The sequence below is a fragment of the Salvelinus fontinalis genome, chromosome 1 (genome assembly GCF_029448725.1).
Source record: "Salvelinus fontinalis isolate EN_2023a chromosome 1, ASM2944872v1, whole genome shotgun sequence".
Classification (NCBI taxonomy): domain Eukaryota; kingdom Metazoa; phylum Chordata; class Actinopteri; order Salmoniformes; family Salmonidae; genus Salvelinus; species Salvelinus fontinalis.
The window spans coordinates 12991453-13007714 of record NC_074665.1 but is presented as its reverse complement, the minus strand read 5'-3'; the positions used below and the strand labels follow the sequence as shown (position 1 = coordinate 13007714).

General features: G+C 42.1%; 2 protein-coding genes across 2 annotated transcripts in view; both read left to right on the top strand.

Moving 5' to 3' along the window:
* Positions 1–4914: 4914 nt before the first annotated feature.
* Positions 4915–7259, top strand: LOC129817342 (histone H3.3A). The gene is made up of 4 exons (XM_055872519.1): positions 4915–5024; positions 5936–6069; positions 6205–6358; positions 6471–7259. The coding sequence occupies exons 2-4, from the start codon at positions 5942–5944 to the stop codon at positions 6597–6599; spliced, it is 411 nt and encodes a 136-aa protein (XP_055728494.1). The 5' UTR covers positions 4915–5024; positions 5936–5941; the 3' UTR covers positions 6600–7259.
* Positions 7260–12681: 5422 nt separating this feature from the next.
* Positions 12682–16262, top strand: part of LOC129817231 (butyrophilin subfamily 1 member A1-like) — a 28190-nt gene continuing 24609 nt past the window's right edge. Inside the window, exon 1 of the mRNA XM_055872308.1 lies at positions 12682–13138. The gene's annotated coding sequence lies outside the window, so the exon portion shown is untranslated. The remainder of the gene's footprint in view (positions 13139–16262) is intronic.

The following is a 16262-nucleotide window of genomic DNA, read 5'->3' as shown; positions in this document are numbered from 1 at the left end:
TTCTTCTTCTACGATATTCTGGCGGCTCGCAAACAAACGTTTAAAGTGTATGCCGCCACCTAATGTGCTGGAGTGTGGTCAATCACGGTTTACAACATTTCTAAAACCTCTTACCTAACTCAGTACTTCTGAGAAAATAAAAAAGAGCCCTACTAACTTCTAATAGGCCCTCCCCCATTCCAAAAATCGCTTCCAAACCTCTCCAACCCTGTTCAACGTCAATGACCCGATACTTCAATCTTTCCCTCTCTTCAACAAACTTACAACAATATAACAATACATGCTCCACCATTTCATCGACCATACACTGCAGACACAAACCATTCACATGCTTGCCAACCAGATGTAATGATGAGTTCAATGTACAATGTCCTAAGCGCAATTGAGCAAACACGACATCTTCCTTCCTAAAACAGAGAATCTGAGCATACTATAATTCTAACAGGTTGTACGTCCTCTACCCATTGGAGGGCAACTAATATCGGCAGCAGTTCAACTGAGTATACTGACAATTAATCTGTTAGTCTTCTGCACATCAAATTCAGGAAGGTAAACGCCTGCTCCTGTATGCCCACTATCTGGGTCCTTGGATCCATCTGTGAAAAGCGGTAAAAATGCATAACAACTTCTACCAATGTAACTGCAAACCAGTTTGCCTTTATCACTGACTTCTGACCAATCTTTCCTTTTCTCTACCAAGGTTAGATCAACAAAAGGATCTGGGAGTAACCATGGAGGAACGTCCCCTATCACCACAGAAGTGCCAACCTCCAACTCCCTCAAACCACTCTCATCAGCAAGCTTTCCAGCTGTCAAACCAAAACCACTGCCTTGTCTACTGGTATATTCCCAACAGTCATCTAGAACAGTAGCAGTGGGATGCTCAACCTCACAGCCTTTCAACCTAACTCAATAAGCTAATGACCATTTTTTTAACGCCGTATATCCAAGGGCATTTCACCTACCTCCACTAGTAAGGCACATACAGATGTTGATTTGAATGCACCAATGCATATCCTTAAAGCTATACACTGGATTCTGTCCAGCCTGTGAAGCCAAGTCTTTGCCGCTGTTCCATAATAAAGACAGTAGTCATTACTTATTTCATGACCAGAGTTTTTTCAACTTCATTGCTCACCTTTACTAATGCATCCAAAGTAGATCTACCTTTACGGAATCCACTTTGACATTGACTCAATAAACCTCTACGTTCCAGGAAATATGACAATCTATTTACTATCATATTTTCCATCAGTTTACACAAGTTAGAGGTCAGTGCTATTGGTCTATAACTATCAGCACCATGAAGAGTCCTTATCAGGCTTTACATAAGGTCATATTACTGCACGTTTCCAACCAGAAGGTATAAACCCCTCACTCCAAATCTGATTAAATAATCCCAGGAGAACATGCCTGACCTCATCATGTAGATGCCTAAACATTACATAGCACAGGTGATCATGACCTGGGCCTGTATATCCACACCCTATTAAGGCTGAACGCATCTCATGTATGGTAACAGTATCCAAAGAAGAGGCAACAGTATCCCTTTCTTATACACATTAACATGAGTATTTAAAATCTTCACACCTGCGTTGCTTGTGTACTTCATCCAAAGTTACCCCACTATGTAACCTAGCAAATGTCTTCCCCAACAAGTCAGCTTTTTCTTCATCCGTTACGGACATTTTTTGACCCACAACCAAATCTGGAATTCGAGAGGACTTGCTTCTTCCAGTCATCTTCTTCAACATAGACCATACACCCCCCCCCCCCCCCCCCCCCCCCAGCAGCCCTGCATATTGTAGAGCAGAACTGTCTCCATGAATTTCTCGTGACAGACTTAATGACCCTAAGCACTAAAGATATCTTCTTTTGAAAATCAACTAGATTCTCAGGAGTCATATTCATATACTCTGTGAGACCTATTTCTTTCTCCAACAGCCACAAGTGCACTCTTCAGTCTACCAAGGAACCACCTTCCGTTTTCTCACTTACTTCACTCACTGGTACATATAAATTCATAGAAATTCTCAGCACTCAAAACTCAGAGAGGTCACAGAGGCAGCACATACTGTCCATCATCCCAGCCTCACTAGAAGACAACTCTCCAATAGACTTTAAGCAATGATCCCCAAACTTGTCCCAGTCTGCTTTATGAAATCACCATCTTCAGAATAGTGCCCCTATCTTGAATAGTAACATCAAAGTTCACGGTACACCAAATCAGGAAATGATCCCTTCCAACAGTAGAATCATTCATTCCATTCACCTAAAGATGCAATAGAGTCAGAGGCCAGTTGTGAGGTCCAAGCAGGATGTAATCCCTCTAACAACATCAACTCTTGTACCACATCCATCGTGAAGACATACTAATGCTCTTGTTTCCATCATATCTTCCACAATAGTACCATTAGCTTCCCCATAAACTATTATGTGTATTAAAGTCGCCGCACCATATCTCTCTAGAGCCCATTTCTCCTGATATTTCATCAAACATCTCTACAGATAGTTGACACGGGCTGTAAAAATGTTGTACCTTAATATTACTACCTGCACTGTAGATTCCACCATCACACATTCATATTCAGATGGGACAGGTATATTAGCATATACAAGACCTTCCCTTAGGAACGTAGCACACCCACAACCCTGTAAGGTTGATCTATCAGATCTGATAACCAGAAATAATACAATCAAGACGTGGTATAAGCCATGTTTCTTGAACACATATCACATCAGGTTTGATCTCTAAATCAATTACATATTTCTTAAACTCCTGACTGTTAGCAATAAGGCTTCTGGCATTCCACTGAAGGATAACAAAAACCTTAACTCAAATGATCATCATATTGAGACATTCCATCATTAGTATTATTAGGAGTCAACATATCAACAGTCTTGGCGACAGGAACATTCCATCAAAACTCTGTTGTTGCTTCCACAATGACCTTCAACTTGGCTGTTCTTCTTTCCACAAACGAAGTCAGGTTGATAACCTTTCCAATGAAGGCTATAAAGCCAATCTGATTAACGATTATGTGTTGTGTCCTTTGACACAACACATTTGTCAGAACAAGATTTCTGAACAGGTCTCGTATCCGTGTCTGGATCAACATAAACAGCATTTCCTACAGTAGGTCCACTTATTCCAGGACTGACCTTGTTACCCATCATTCTGCCTAATAGTTCCACCAATTTGCCTTGCAGCCTCTGCATAAGAGACATTATGAGTGATTTTATTCCGTTGGGCCACTCTAGCCTCTTTCTATACCTGGCATCCACCAAATGCTGCTCTGTGTTCCCCCACAATTACAACAATTAACCTTGACATTGTTCCCACATTCACCGTAATCATATTCCCCTCCACACTTGGCACATCGTTTCTTTCCTTTGCACAGAGCCGCTACATGTCCCATTCTTTGGCATTTGAAACACCTTAATTGGAGGAGGGACTTACACTCTAACAGTGAAACCTAGGAAGCCCATCTGTACTTTCTTAAGTAAAATCTTCTCTTAATAGTACTGGCAGGCTTTCACTACTCTGCCCCTCATTCTTAGTGAACAGCCTTTTGGCTTCAACCACTATGCCCCAATCTACATTTAATTTTATATCATCTATGGACATAGATAGTGGAACCCCAGAAATGTTCACCCGAAGCTTAGCCCGAAGCTCAAGGGACATGACTATGGAGCGAGATGGATTTTGGCCGACATTATTCTAATTTTCTAATCAATAAAACATTTGATGTCAATACAGTTTTAGGTTCCCAAAACTAGAACCTGTTACAAACAGAGTGGACTTACTAGATTTTACTCTTTGCCAAAGTAAAAAAAAAAAAAGAAGAAGTGTTGTTTAGGAGTGCAAGGGCGAATTGAGTTACTGCCCTGATGGCTTGTTCTGCCGACTATGACTAATTTGTTCCCATTGGAAACGAAAGGCTGTGATCTATCTTGGGTTAGTTATACAGATCTTTGACAGTCAAATGATGGGGTTTGCTAAGAGCTGTGGAATATGTAGTTCAATAGTGTCTTGTCCCATTTGCTTTGAAACGGCAGTGTGTGGAGTAGTCAGAAATATCATTTTAATATTAAACAAGTGTCTTTATTCTATGGAGCATACATTACGTTGTACTTTTGATCCAAACATACGAAATGTGTGCTGCTCTGTGAAAACAAAAATAACAACATTACAGGCTTTTCCGTGTGTGGTCATAAACTGTTACAAAACATTCCTAAAATAACATTTCTAAACAGAGAATTTGAGAACAGAAAACCACAATGTTGTGAACAACATACAGACATCGAAGTGAAAATTATATTATTGAGAAATGACTGTGCAAATGTCGTTCGAAGGTCGGGGGGGGGGGGGGGGGGGGTATATTTTATTGCAGTCATGTCTTCTCGGCCAGACAGCATTCATGATCTACTCAGACAGCCATGACCATATCGACACTCACTGTCTGATACTGTGTATTCCAATTGAATTGCACGTTTAGTCTTATCAGCTAATTGATAATACAAAGTAATCTAATTGATACAACAACAATCCTGGTCATTCACGAGCAATATGATCATGATACAATGGAAAAACAATCATTGCACTCTAACTAGGATGTCCTTCAAGTCACAGAATTGTTAGAACATGTTGAGAACATGTTTCAGAAGAACATTTTGTTGAAACAACAATGTTTATATATTTTCAGCAATATTTTCAACCCAAGTATTTAGCGATAATATTTCGGTCGCTCTGATTGGATACAGAGGACAAAAAATAACCAATGGGGTGTCTGATTTTGTTAACCAATGAGTGAGCCATTTTGATGGATTTTTAACCAATGGTCTTACGAGTTTCTCGTTCTCATCCAACCGGCTTTAGAAATCTGTTAGTTGACGTCATGAGAAAGTATAAAAATTGATTCATCACAGTTTTCCATTAATCGCGTTGTGTGTCTCAAAGAAGAGGAGTACGGACTATTGGTCTACCTGTTAAAGTTTGGGAATAATCCAACAGTTACCATACGGTGAGTAACTTTTTCTTTTTTGATAGTGGTCTGTCCATTCACAAAGAGTTGAAATAGTAATCGGTTGACCTCCCAAAGGAGTTTGTCTGTACCGGTTAAATATAGCTAGAACAATAGAAATCCCAACCGTGATATGGCTGCCTGCTAACGGTAGCTAACTAAATACCTCGACCGATATGTGTAGCCTAGTTGTATTATGACACCTTTTCGCCGTGTTAATTAACTGTCTTCACTCTACCATGACTGTCTAGCTGTGACTCAATGCAACGATTCAAACAGCGTGGGGTTTCGATGGCTGTTTATAGCTAACGTTAGCAATAGTGCTAACGCTAGGTCAGTCGTCGGTCAGAAGTTGTAGCTAAAAGCCGTTGCTTTCTCCTTTCGAATTTAAAAAAAAATGTCGTTCTGGTTGGGCTTTTCTCCTTCTCAATGCTTAAGTACAAGTGATAATCTATAGTTAGCACAACATTCACGAGAAGTTTTATTCTTTCGATGTATGCTGTTCGTGCCCGCTCAAACGAACAAAGACTGCAGTGCCATTTATGCTATGTTGGCAACTGGGCCGAGGCAGCAAGCTGGAAGGCGGGGTGGTGGTCATAATCGAGCGCGACTGGAACCGACGAAGCGCCTCCCAGCGGTGCATTTACGTTAACTGTGGGGGAGGGGAATATTCAAATGGTAACGATTGTTATAATGATGCTAAATTGTTTCAGTTACTACAACTATTGTCTAACTCAAAAGTGATGTGGTTTAAGTTGGCTGCAACATTTAAGCGGTTCTGCTTGTTTTGTAGAAAATCATTTTGCTTAAATTTTAGCCGCCTTTTCCCATCGACCGCGATATACATTTTTATGTCTCACGTCGAAGGCATTTCAAATCATTTTCGGACTGACTTAAATATATTTTCCTAGTGAGAAATGGCTCGTACCAAGCAGACCGCCCGTAAGTCCACCGGAGGAAAGGCGCCAAGGAAGCAGCTCGCCACAAAGGCGGCCAGGAAAAGTGCGCCATCCACCGGAGGAGTGAAGAAGCCCCATCGTTACAGGTACTTAGAGCAGTGCAACCTGTTTTCCCAAAATGTTTGTTTACATGTAGATGTAACCTGAAGGAAGTGGGTCACTAACAGGTCTGTTTATAAGATGTAAGTATTCATGCAACGTTTTACTGTTTTGTTTCCCAGGCCAGGAACAGTGGCTCTGAGGGAGATCCGTCGCTACCAGAAGTCTACTGAGCTGCTGATCCGCAAGCTGCCCTTCCAGCGCCTGGTGAGAGAAATCGCCCAGGACTTCAAGACGGACCTGCGTTTCCAGAGTGCTGCCATTGGCGCCCTTCAGGTAAAATCCCCAGACTGCTGGTACCACACTATAGTCTGAAGGCTAATGGATGGAGTGAACAGGAACTTTTGTTTTATTAATCCCATGACTTGTCCCCACTACTCTCCACCAGGAGGCCAGCGAAGCATACCTGGTGGGTCTGTTTGAGGATACCAACCTGTGTGCCATCCACGCCAAGCGTGTCACCATCATGCCCAAAGACATCCAGCTGGCCCGCAGGATAAGGGGAGAGAGAGCCTAAATGGTACTCGACCTCCTGCTCCAGACACACAATCCTATTTATCTCACTTAACCATTTTGTGAATTTTTTAAAATGTTAATTCTTGGGTTTTTCCTTATGTAATGTATTTTAGAATGAGGTAACGATCAGATATGGTTAGTGTGCAGATAGGACGATCGGCTTGCCTTCAATTGCAAATGAGGCTTGTTTTTATCTTAGAGGATAGAAAGTGTTACATGACTGTCACCGTGTTGACTTCAGTCAGGTGGCCTCGTCACATGTAAACTGGCTCATTTAGAGTGACAGTAATACATACTCTAGATGACGGAGCCTTTGTGGTTGGGGGGTTTGAGGTGAAAGAACGAGTCGGCTCTTTACGTCAGCTTCCGGGGTGGTGTGTCAGGGTCTCATCTATTTCCACCCTTTGTCTCAGCAGTCTGCCAGCATGTCTTGCACAACAGTTCACTCCTAGCACTCCATAATGGTGTCGGGGGGATTGTCTATGCACAGTTACTCCTCCTGACACTGTCAGGGATGGCCAGGAGCATGACCAAGACTCTGTATATTCTGGACTGTTTTTTACAATGTTATTTTTTTTGAAACATGCAACAAACCTTGGCAGCTACATTTAATATTTATGAGTGTCACATTGTCTTTCTATTAAATGTCTTTACAAGTAAATGCTTGTTTGGGTGTTCATTATCCACTAGGGGTTTTTACAGTGAAGTCCTTAAGTTACCACATGTTAATTTTATTACAGCAATACTTGGAAGACAAATTGCACTTCTGTGGGTTGACATCAATACAGGAAGTTAGGTTGTCACCATTTTGAAGTTCATGTGTTCGTCATATGAACCACTAAGCTTAAAATGTAGAAGGGGAAAACCAGGCTTCAAGTGTGCCTAAAATTGAAAGATCTTCCACTCCTAAAATTACATTTCCTTGACCTCAAAACACCAGGAACTAAAAATACAGGAGATATTAAATTGTCATTGTGCGTAACAGTTTTGCTCTGTGCACTACATGGAAGAATCCAGTCATGTTTTTGGGGTGTCAAACAGCCACTGAAATCGGCTTTCCAACAATGGGAACAGACTTGTGCTGGCTAAGGATCCGTCATCACTGCCCAAGATAACGACAGTAACTTGCCTAAATGACTACTGCTCTAGCACTCAGGTCAGTAGCTTTGAAAGGCTGGTCTATTTATTTTTCTCCCAGAGATGAACTTCAATGGGGTTGATTTAAAAATGGTTTTGTAGGTCCCTAACAGTCATTCTGATCCCCATTTAAAATAGCCTTTGGCATGACATATCACCCCTATTCTTTGGGGATTTAAATGCTACAGATTGAGGGACTTTTTGGCTCATGGTTAATGAATACTAGGTTTTTTACATCACTTGCATTTCTAGAGGCCTAAACAAAGCTTTCCAAACTGGTTGTGATTACAGGGGTGAACCAGATCAAATGGGCAGGGGTAAATATTCAACAATGTAAATGGTTTAAAGGTCCTGGACAGGCATTAAAAGTACATTCTCTCATGGCTAACTACCAGGACGTTTGAAAAGACATGCTGAGTGGGCGGGAGCTAATATTCATGAGCTTGCCTTGACAAAGCGCTAATGCCTGTCAAGCAATGCAGTGTTTTAGTAATAAAAAAAGTACTCAAACTACATCTCTTCAATGTCAATTTTTTTTGGTATACATCTCCCAGTTAGCATGTCTCTTGTGATGTGGTTCACAGCAGCACTAACAGATGTGTTGACAACTGTGTCAGAGTTTATAATGACCTTTACCTCATTTGATCCCTGCTGGCTGAAGACCCAGCCAGTAACTAGCGAACACCAGGTACTGATGAAAGGGGAGACTTAAGGATCTTTGCCATAGATGAATAGTGTAAACATGTAATTATTTTTGCTGACATGCTACAGTCAAATTTTGGCACCAGTAGAGTAGTTCTCTTATAACCAACGACCCTCTGCAAACACGCCGTCTCAGATGATTAGAAGGCGGTACATATTTAAAATTGTTAAGAGAATATGTTGCTATTGGTGTATTGAAATTAGAGTTAGGGTCATGTCACACTATGCCTGTAATAATCCCACCTCCTGAATCCAAATGTATGACATGGGGGAGGGGACAAGTTACTTTATGATTAAACTTTATCAATGTAGACGCAACAGTCATTTTCCATACTTTGGAAATACTTAAAAGGCAGACGTTAAATAAAAAATCTCTAGTAGAGGTATAGGTTCTGGTTTTGCTGACGTGAGGAGTGACGTTTTGTTTTGAGAACTCTTTGTCTTTGTAATGTTTTTTCTATCTTACATGCCAACATTTTGTTCAATGCCAACAGTCTAAGCAGAGACGGTCCTCATACTTTCCGACTGTGCATTAATCACATAATCAGAGAGGGAAGGAAAGAGTTTGTACCTCCATGTCCAGTTTGAAGTCCATTTCTGAAAGGACCGTGAGCAGGGACATGAAAGGCTCTGAGAGAGGAAGGATATTTGACTCCGTTATCATGATTGTTGTTGGACAATCGACAAGCTGAATGTGATGAAAATTATTTCCTCACACTAACACCAATTGCCAACACCAACCATTTAGTGGAAACAAAACAATCAGGGAGAAGAAAAGCCTCACCCATAAATTCCCAGGAAGCGATAAAGCTGGGTTGAATGGCTGGAAAATAGAAACGGGTAAAACAAGTCAATTATATTATATCCAAAGATAGAATGTAGTCAAATTACCTAACATAAAATACATCTAAATTGTCATGTAGCAACAATGTATTAGAGCCAATATGAGTGACAGAGAACAGGCCTCTAGTACTATGTGTGTGTAACAGGTGTTTGATGAGGGCTAGCCTGAGGAGATATTGTCTTGGTCCCTGAAGATGTCAACAGCTTCCTGCAGGCTTAGGGCTGTTCAACTGCCAGCCACACAACACAGGAGTGTTTTCTGCATTTTACCAACATGATATTGGTCACAAACACGCATGGATGCACACACACCTCTTTCTCTCCCTTCCTCACACACGCGCACGCACGCACGCACGTACACACACACACACCAGGGAGGGACACAAGACAACAGAGGGGTTAGTAGTGTTATTTTCTATAATCTCTAAATGTGCTGTTGGTAGTTTAACTGCCGCAGGTGTCGTGCTGAAGGAGTTGCTTGAAACATTGCCAGTAGTCCGTGTGTATCAGACCAGTAGTCCCTGTGTACCAGACCGGTAGTCCCTGTGTATCAGACCAGTGGTCCCTGCGTACCAGACCAGTAGTCCCTGTGTACCAGACCAGTAGTCCCTGTGTACCAGACCAGTAGTCCCTGTGTACCAGACCAGTGGTCCCTGTGTACCAGACCAGTAGTCCCTGTGTACCAGACCAGTAGTCCTTCTGTACCAGACCAGTAGTCCCTGTGTATCAGACCAGTAGTCCCTGCGTACCAGACCAGTAGCACCTGTGTACCAGACCAGTAGTCCCTGTGTATCAGACCAGTAGTCCCTGTGTACCAGACCAGTGGTCCCTGCGTACCAGACCAGTAGTCCCTGTGTACCAGACCAGTAGTCCCTGTGTATCAGACCAGTAGTCCCTGTGTATCAGACCAGTAGTCCCTGTGTACCAGACCAGTAGTCCCTGTGTATCAGACCAGTAGTCCCTGCGTACCAGACCAGTAGTCCCTCTGTATCAGACCAGTAGTCCCTGTGTATCAGACCAGTAGTCCCTGTGTACCAGACCAGTAGTCCCTGTGTACCAGACCAGTAGTCCCTGTGTACCAGACCAGTAGTCCCTGTGTACCGGACCAGTAGTCCCTGTGTATCAGACCAGTAGTCCCTGTGTATCAGACCAGTAGTCCCTGTGTACCAGACCAGTAGTCCCTGTGTACCAGACCAGTAGTCCCTGTGTACCAGACCAGTAGTCCCTGTGTACCAGACCAGTGGTCCCTGTGTACCAGACCAGTAGTCCCTGTGTATCAGACCAGTGGTCCCTGCGTACTAGACCAAGGACTGACTCTGAGGGAGACACACAAACTAGTTAGAATGTCTGCAGGCTAGGGCCTCCTGAGGGGCGCAGCGGTCTAAGGCACTGCATCGCAGTGCTTGAGGCGTCACTACAGCCCCGGGTTCGATCCCAGGCTTTGTCACAGCCGGCCGTGACCGGGAGACCCATGAGGCGGTGTACAATTGGCCCAGCGTCATCCGGGTTAGGGGAGGGTTTGGCCGACCAGGATTTCCTTGTCCCATCGCGCTCTAGTGACTCCTTGTGGCGGGCCGGGCGTCTGCAAGCAGACGTTGGAGGGTGTTTCCTCCGACACATTGGTTAAGCGAGCAGTGTGTCAAAAAGCAGTGTGGCTTGGCAGGGTCATGTTTCGGAGGACACATGGTTCTCGACCTCTCCCGAGTCCGTAGGGGAGTTGCAGCGATGGGACATGCGTCCTCTGAAAAACGTCCCTGCCAAGCCACACTGCTCAATTGACCCGAAAGCCAGCCGCAACAATATGTCGGAGGAAACACCGTCCAACTGGCGACCTGAAGTCAGCTTGCAGGCGCCCGGCCCTTTCTAAGAATCAGTTAGTTCACAGCAGGAGGAGAGGTGATTGTTGACGTCTGTTACAGTCCCCTTCTGTCTGAAGGTTCAGGATGCATACTGGATGAGCACATATGCACACACAATACAATATAAGGGTGCGCACACATTACACGTGCCACATTGGGTTGATATGTGCACAATGTTTGAATCATATTAGGCAGATACACGGATACAATAAAATACCATAGACTTATGATACGTGCCCAATACATGGACAAAATATGGCAGTCATGTGGGTGGCATCTCATATTGCTGATGGTACTTGACGAAGAAACCTTTCCCACACGTTTGGGTCCCCAAACGAACATAACATAACATAACTTTCACCCACTTGGCAACCTGAAAACATCCCCTCCCTTTGTTTATTTGTATTTTTGCACTAGATTGCGTCAGGTGATAGAATAGAATCGAATAGAGGTGAAAAGAGACATACAGTTAGGATACTTAGAGGATGCAAAAGTAAAAGCTGAAAGTGATGCTTGAAAATATTTAATACAGTGGATCCTTCTGAGATAATGTTTCACTGACAATAGCCGTCATTTTAAAGACACTGTGGCTGTAAGGTCCTGTATTTATTTTCTTAGTCAACCTTGTGTTCTGTTTCGTTGTGTTCTTGAACATAGCCCTGTCTTTCCTTTTTGTTCATTGATTTCACCTGTGTTAGTTACTCACCTGGTCTCATCAGCTCCTTATTTACTTCAGTTCATTCTGTTTGTGCCTTTGTGAGGTATTGTTTGTTTTGACTCTACTAAGCCTTTTCCTAGCTTGTTTTTGAGAACCAGTTATAGCCGTCGGTCCTAGTTTTGTTTCACCTGCCTGTTTGTCTACCTATGTATGACCATTGCCTGCCTGTGACCACGATTCATGACTTGTGCGAAGGCGAAATAAACACCCCCTTAAGAAAAAAGATTGCAGTCAGAGCACAAATACTGCGTCCAAAATAACCGTTTTTACTGCAGTAATGTTTCAGTGTAACTGCAGTTACAGTAGAGTATATATATTTTGGAGTATCATTTCTGCAATTACTGCGTCCAAAATACCAAAGTTGACTGCAGTTACAGCACTTAAACTGCAGTTTCAAAACGGCACTCTTTTTTTTGAGGGTTGTTGAGTCCTTAATGATATTTAGACTAGAGCAGCACATCAGCGTAACCTGAACCGTCCAAGACAAGTGTATGTCAAATGATTATGGCTACTAAAGCCTGAGTATATGTATCTATCTTGTAGATACTATCAGCTCTCGACCAGCCTATTCCCGACTGTGCGTCCCCAAACGAACCTAACATAATCTCCACCCACTGTTCATTCACGGGGTATCCAAAAGGGTCCCGAGCAGCGGATCTTTCGGATGAATATTTATTTCCCAGCACAGCTGGAAACAGAGAGCCGTCCGTCATTTAACAGTGCGTCATAGCCCCCTCACACTTCCGCATGTCTAAAACTACCAAGACACACTTTCCTACGGGCTGTTAAAGAGAGGTCAACTTGATATCCATGTCCAAATAGGCTACACATTTTAGGGAGGTTAGACTGGAAATGTCAGTGCTGCAATTCATACATTTCCACTCCAAAACATAGTAGCTAGCCTACTCTGTTTCAGAATCGCCTGGTTCACTTTGCACACACATTTAATCGTGGTCTCAAATGATATGACGCGCTATAAATGAGATGCAATACTCTGGCGACCTCTTTTGGATAAAAAAAAAGTGCATGATTTTAACGCGTGAGGTGTCCAACCGTTTCCTCAGGCTATTCGTCAACTTGTCGGAAACGTCCGAACTTTGATTCGGACAACGGGGTGCTCAGTGACTCAATCCAGTTGCAGCAGATGAAGCCTGGTCGCATGTATGTATAAGAGATAGTGAGGTGTAAAGTAGGCTAGTTAGTCACACCACAAGGAGAAAAAAACGTGGTTTTCTGATCAAAATAGTGGACTAGCTATTATCTTCCCCGTGGATTTCCCAGGTAAGTCTTTCTGCTGCATTCAATGTGGCTATTGATCTTAAAGGTTCTCCTAATTCCTATGCATTCTGTATACTGCGCACTCAAAGTTAAATTGTGTTTTTACTTGTGTTTATTCTGTGCGCTCAGGAGGAGCGGTTGTCTTCTGCTGACTGTCCGATGTGTTTGAGTAGCCACGTTAGTGGAGATGCACCAATTTATGTAATTAATTTATTCATGGTTGGGCTCAATAAACCACCCGAAAGTGAAATCGTGTTAACTTGTGTCTCCGGGCGCTCAGGGGGAGGGGTTGATTCCTGCTCTGCTGTTTTACATTAGTGGAGATGCACCATTTTATGTGAAGACTGTGTTCGTGTTTGGGCGCAATAAACCACCCGAAAACCGTTGTCTTGAAATGTGAAAATGTGTCATTGTATAGGCTACATAATTACAGCCTATTGCGAATCCATGTGATGTTATGCATGGGAAATAACTGTCTAACTCATTAGAGAAATTGAGTAGTGGCTACTCAAACATATCGGACAGTCAGTAGAACTCAAATCATAAGTGGTACTAACTCAGATTTCAATAAGATTTATAATTTAATGTTGAGTATTGTTAACAAATATTAGGTTATTGAGTATATATAACTTTATTTATTTGTGTTCTGCTAATCTAAAGTTGAGTTTTTGCAAGTTATGGTTCATATTATAAAGTCGATCTAATGTGTATTAAATAAGTGGTTCTTACTTGATTCTAATTATGTTTTACGTCTTTGTTTAAAATAATAAAGTAGTCAGACATATTTCTTCTTGATTTATTTGTGTTGTACTGATATAGAATTATGACGTTTTTTGCAGAACTTGTTTTTTGCAAGTTATTAATATTTAATAGTGGCACATGGCTCTGTTTTTAGAGGATTGTGGGTAATTCAATTTGGTTTTTGACTTTATGATACTTTTACATAATGTTGTATGCATGTTTGAAGAAAGAAAAGTATAATTCTAAAATAGTATTAAGCAGTTTGTTTTGCTATGAGGTGTAATGGATCAGGACGAATGGATATAAAAAAAAACAGCGGTTAAATTGACGTACAATAAAGAGACAAGCCATTCCCATCGTCAAGGTCATGCGATCCGCTCCTAATTGCAGAGGCGAATGCAGCAGCCTGCAATGATTAAAGCGCTAGCTCCAGTTACTGCTAGAGGAATGAGCATTGTGCCCAACAATGCCTGCCAAGGTGGGTTAAAGTGACAAATTGTCAAATACATAAAACAATGTTCAAATGTAATACTTGTAATACTTGTATAAGGGCACAAGGCGAGACCCAGATGCAGACACGGGAGGCAGATGGTTTGAGTCCTTAATATTTATTACCAATCCAAAAGAGGAATGATCATGGACAGGCAAAAGGTCAAAAATCCTTTCAAGGGATTATTGTAAGGTGATGTCATAGTGCCCCAACAGCCAACTACACTGTCAGCTGTTTTTGTAATTTTATCAGTAACTTACTGTATAAACTGACTACAGTAGATTACCGTAGAATGCACAGTAAAACACTGCTATTTTTTATTTATTTCACCTTTATTTAACCAGGTAGGCCAGTTGAGAACAAGTTCTCATTTACAACTGTGACCTAGTGTAGCGGATGTGAAATGACTAGCTAGTTAGCGGGTACGCGCTAGTAGCATTTCAATCAGTTACGTCACTTGCTCTGAGACTTTAAGTAGGGTTTCCCCTTGCTCTGCAAGGGCCGCGGCCTTTGTGGAGCGATGGGTAACGATGCTTCGTGGGCAACCGTTGTTGATGTGTGCAGAGGTTCCCTGGTTCGCGCCCGTGTCGGGGCGAGGGGACGACGTAAAGTTTATACTGTTACACTAGCCAAAAGAAAGCAAAGCAGTGCGATGGGTAACGATGCTTCGTGGGTGTCAGTTGTTGATGTGTGCAGAGGTTCCCTGGTTCGCGCTCGTGTCGGGGCGAGGGGACGACGTAAAGTTTATACTGTTACACTAGCCAAAAGAAAGCAAAGCAGTGCGACAAAAACAACAACACAGAGTTACACATAAACAAACGTACAATCAATAACATAAAAGAAAATAAAAATAGAAAAACCTATGTACAGTGTGCGCAAATGTAGAAGAGTAGGGAGGTAGGCAATAAATAGGCCCTAGAGGCGAAAATAATAAAAATTTAGCTTTAATACTGGAGTGATAGATGTGCAGATGATTATGTGCAAGTAGATATACTGGGGTGCAAAAGAGCAAGAGGGTAAGTAATAATATGGGGATGAGGTAGTCGGGTATTCTATTTACAAATTGGCTGTGTACAGGTACAGTGATCGGTAAGCTTCTCAGACAGCTGATGCTTAAAGTTAGAGAGGGAGATATAATACTCCAACTTCAGAGATTTGTTTCCAGTCATTGGCAGCAGAGAACTGGAAGGAAAGGCGGCCGAAGTAAGTGTTGGCTTTGGGGATGACCAGTGCAATATTTTACAGCACACTTTAAGATCTTTCTGTAATTTCAACAGTAAAATACTGTAAAATGCACAGTAAAATACCATAAATGTGTTTTACAGTATTAATTATGGTGCATTGTGGGAAAATGTGGTGTATGGGGAAAGAGTCTCTGTCTCATTAACACATTTTAAGGCGTTCCTTGTAAGAAGCTAAATTTGTTGCGCCTGTGACTACGAATGCATACACATTAGTTGAAGTCATTAAAACTTGTTTTTCAACCACTCCACAAATTTCTTCTTAAACTATAGTTTTAGCAAGTCGGTTAGGACATCTACTTTGTTCATGACACAAGTCATTTTTCAAAACAATTGTTGACAGACAGAATATTTCACTTATAATTTACTGTATCACAATTCCAGTGGGTCAGAAGTTGACATACAAGTTGACTGTGCCTTTAAACAGCTTGGGAAATTGCAGAAAATTATGTCATGGCTTTAGAAGCTTCTGATAGGCTAATTGACATCATTTGAGTCAATTGGAGGTGTAACTGTGGATGTATTTCAAGGCCTACCTTCAAACTCAGTGCCTCTTTGTTTGACATCATGGGAAAATCAAAAGAAATCAGCCAAGACCTCAGAAAGAAAATTGTAGACCTCAACAAGTCTGGTTCATCCCTGGGAGCAATTTTCA